Genomic DNA, 1,431 nt, shown 5'->3' with positions numbered 1-1,431 from the left:
TACGGGCGGTAAACAGCAGCCAGGTTAACACCGTGATCAAAGAAATGTATTGATGCAGAACGGGCGCCTTAAATGATGCTTTGTAAATGATGCTATCTTAGTGAATTCATTTACGCTAAAAACAACAAAATGCTGGAAATGTTTTCACTTGATATATTTAATTTTGTACATTCTACACCATACTTTTGTACTATACATGAGAAACTATTAAGTATTTGTTTTCTATTTGAACTTTAAAGCAAAAATCCAGAGATTAAAGCCTTACTTGCGAGCCAAGTATCCACGGCAGACGGACTGGAAGTAAATGATGATGTCTGTGATCTTCAGGTCTCTCTCCTCCTCCAGATGGGCCAGGACACCAGCTCTGAAGAAGATCTTACTCTGACCGATACGGAACAGGTTGGGGTCCAGTTCTAGGGCTTGAATCTGACAAAGGAGCTTGTTAAGACAAACCAATTTATGGATAAAAATCACCAAACAGAGCAACAAGACGACATTACCATTCTCTCACAGGCTTGTTTTCCATCCATGAATCCCTTTGGGATCGCGTTGGGTGTAAGAATCTCATATCTGAAAATTAAAAAAAACAAAATATTTAAGGTTGGAAACATCTTTAAATGGTTAAAAAAAAGGTTGAAAAGGGTCCAAGTTTTTCACCTCTGCCTGAACTCTTGGAAGATGATGCGGTTTGGGAAGCCCTGTCTGCAGATCCGAATTCCCTCCAAGACTCCGTTACACCTCAGCTGGTCCAGAACGAGGTGAGGCTCAAGTTTTCCAGCCTGTGGAAGCAAAAATGTTTGGCACTAGAATCAAAAAAGAGACTACATACACAAAACAAGTACGGAGGGAGAAGTTAAAGAGAGGATTTACTCTTTTCTCATGGTTGGGGATGATGCAGCGGACAAAGTTGGGGTTGGTGTTTCTCAGTGTTGCCATCAGCTTGGTGAGCGACTCTTTGTAGAGCTGCCCCACTGTACGGAACATGCCCTTTTTGGTTTTGTAGGTGGCACCAAATGCTGTTTCGTTCATCCCGGCCACCTGGTCCAGGCCCACGATTCGGTCCACTGGCGGGGACACAAAAAGAGAGAGACAGTCTTTACTATGGGACGGTGGCAGTGCCACAGCAGCATGAAGAGGCATCTAAACAACCAGATAAAAGACATCAGCAGTCTGGGACTGGAGCTGGGGCTTCTGGGAATGGAGGTGAAGCGTTTGCTGGATCTACTGGGAGTTCTTTTAGGATTCTGCTGCATGGAAAGAAGCACTCTGATCCAAACACCGCCGGTGTTCTGTCAGATGAGCATCCCCCGTCAGACCAGCATACCTATAGTCAGTACGCATCCCAAGGTATCAGATTTGCAATTATTCCTTTTGTTTTGTACGAAAAATAGACTTTAAACTACCTCAATGGGCGTGTCCGCATACACTTAC

At 44.0% G+C, this 1,431-nt stretch overlaps 1 protein-coding gene across 1 annotated transcript in view; it reads right to left on the bottom strand.

The window, feature by feature from the left end:
* The window catches only part of LOC107104536 (myosin-10-like), a 68,814-nt gene that overhangs the window by 27,326 nt on the left and 40,057 nt on the right, over positions 1–1,431 (bottom strand). The window contains exons 14-17 of the mRNA XM_015404548.1: positions 871–1,064; positions 658–779; positions 501–570; positions 266–426 (exon numbers count right to left, since the gene is read on the bottom strand). Coding sequence (XP_015260034.1) covers positions 266–426; positions 501–570; positions 658–779; positions 871–1,064 — 547 coding nt within the window. The remainder of the gene's footprint in view (positions 1–265; positions 427–500; positions 571–657; positions 780–870; positions 1,065–1,431) is intronic.

The sequence above is a fragment of the Cyprinodon variegatus genome, unplaced genomic scaffold, assembly GCF_000732505.1.
Source record: "Cyprinodon variegatus isolate N-32 unplaced genomic scaffold, C_variegatus-1.0 Scaffold1782, whole genome shotgun sequence".
NCBI classification, from domain to species: Eukaryota; Metazoa; Chordata; class Actinopteri; order Cyprinodontiformes; family Cyprinodontidae; genus Cyprinodon; species Cyprinodon variegatus.
Note: the sequence above shows the minus strand (reverse complement) of the source record. Positions and strands in the feature narration are given on the sequence as shown.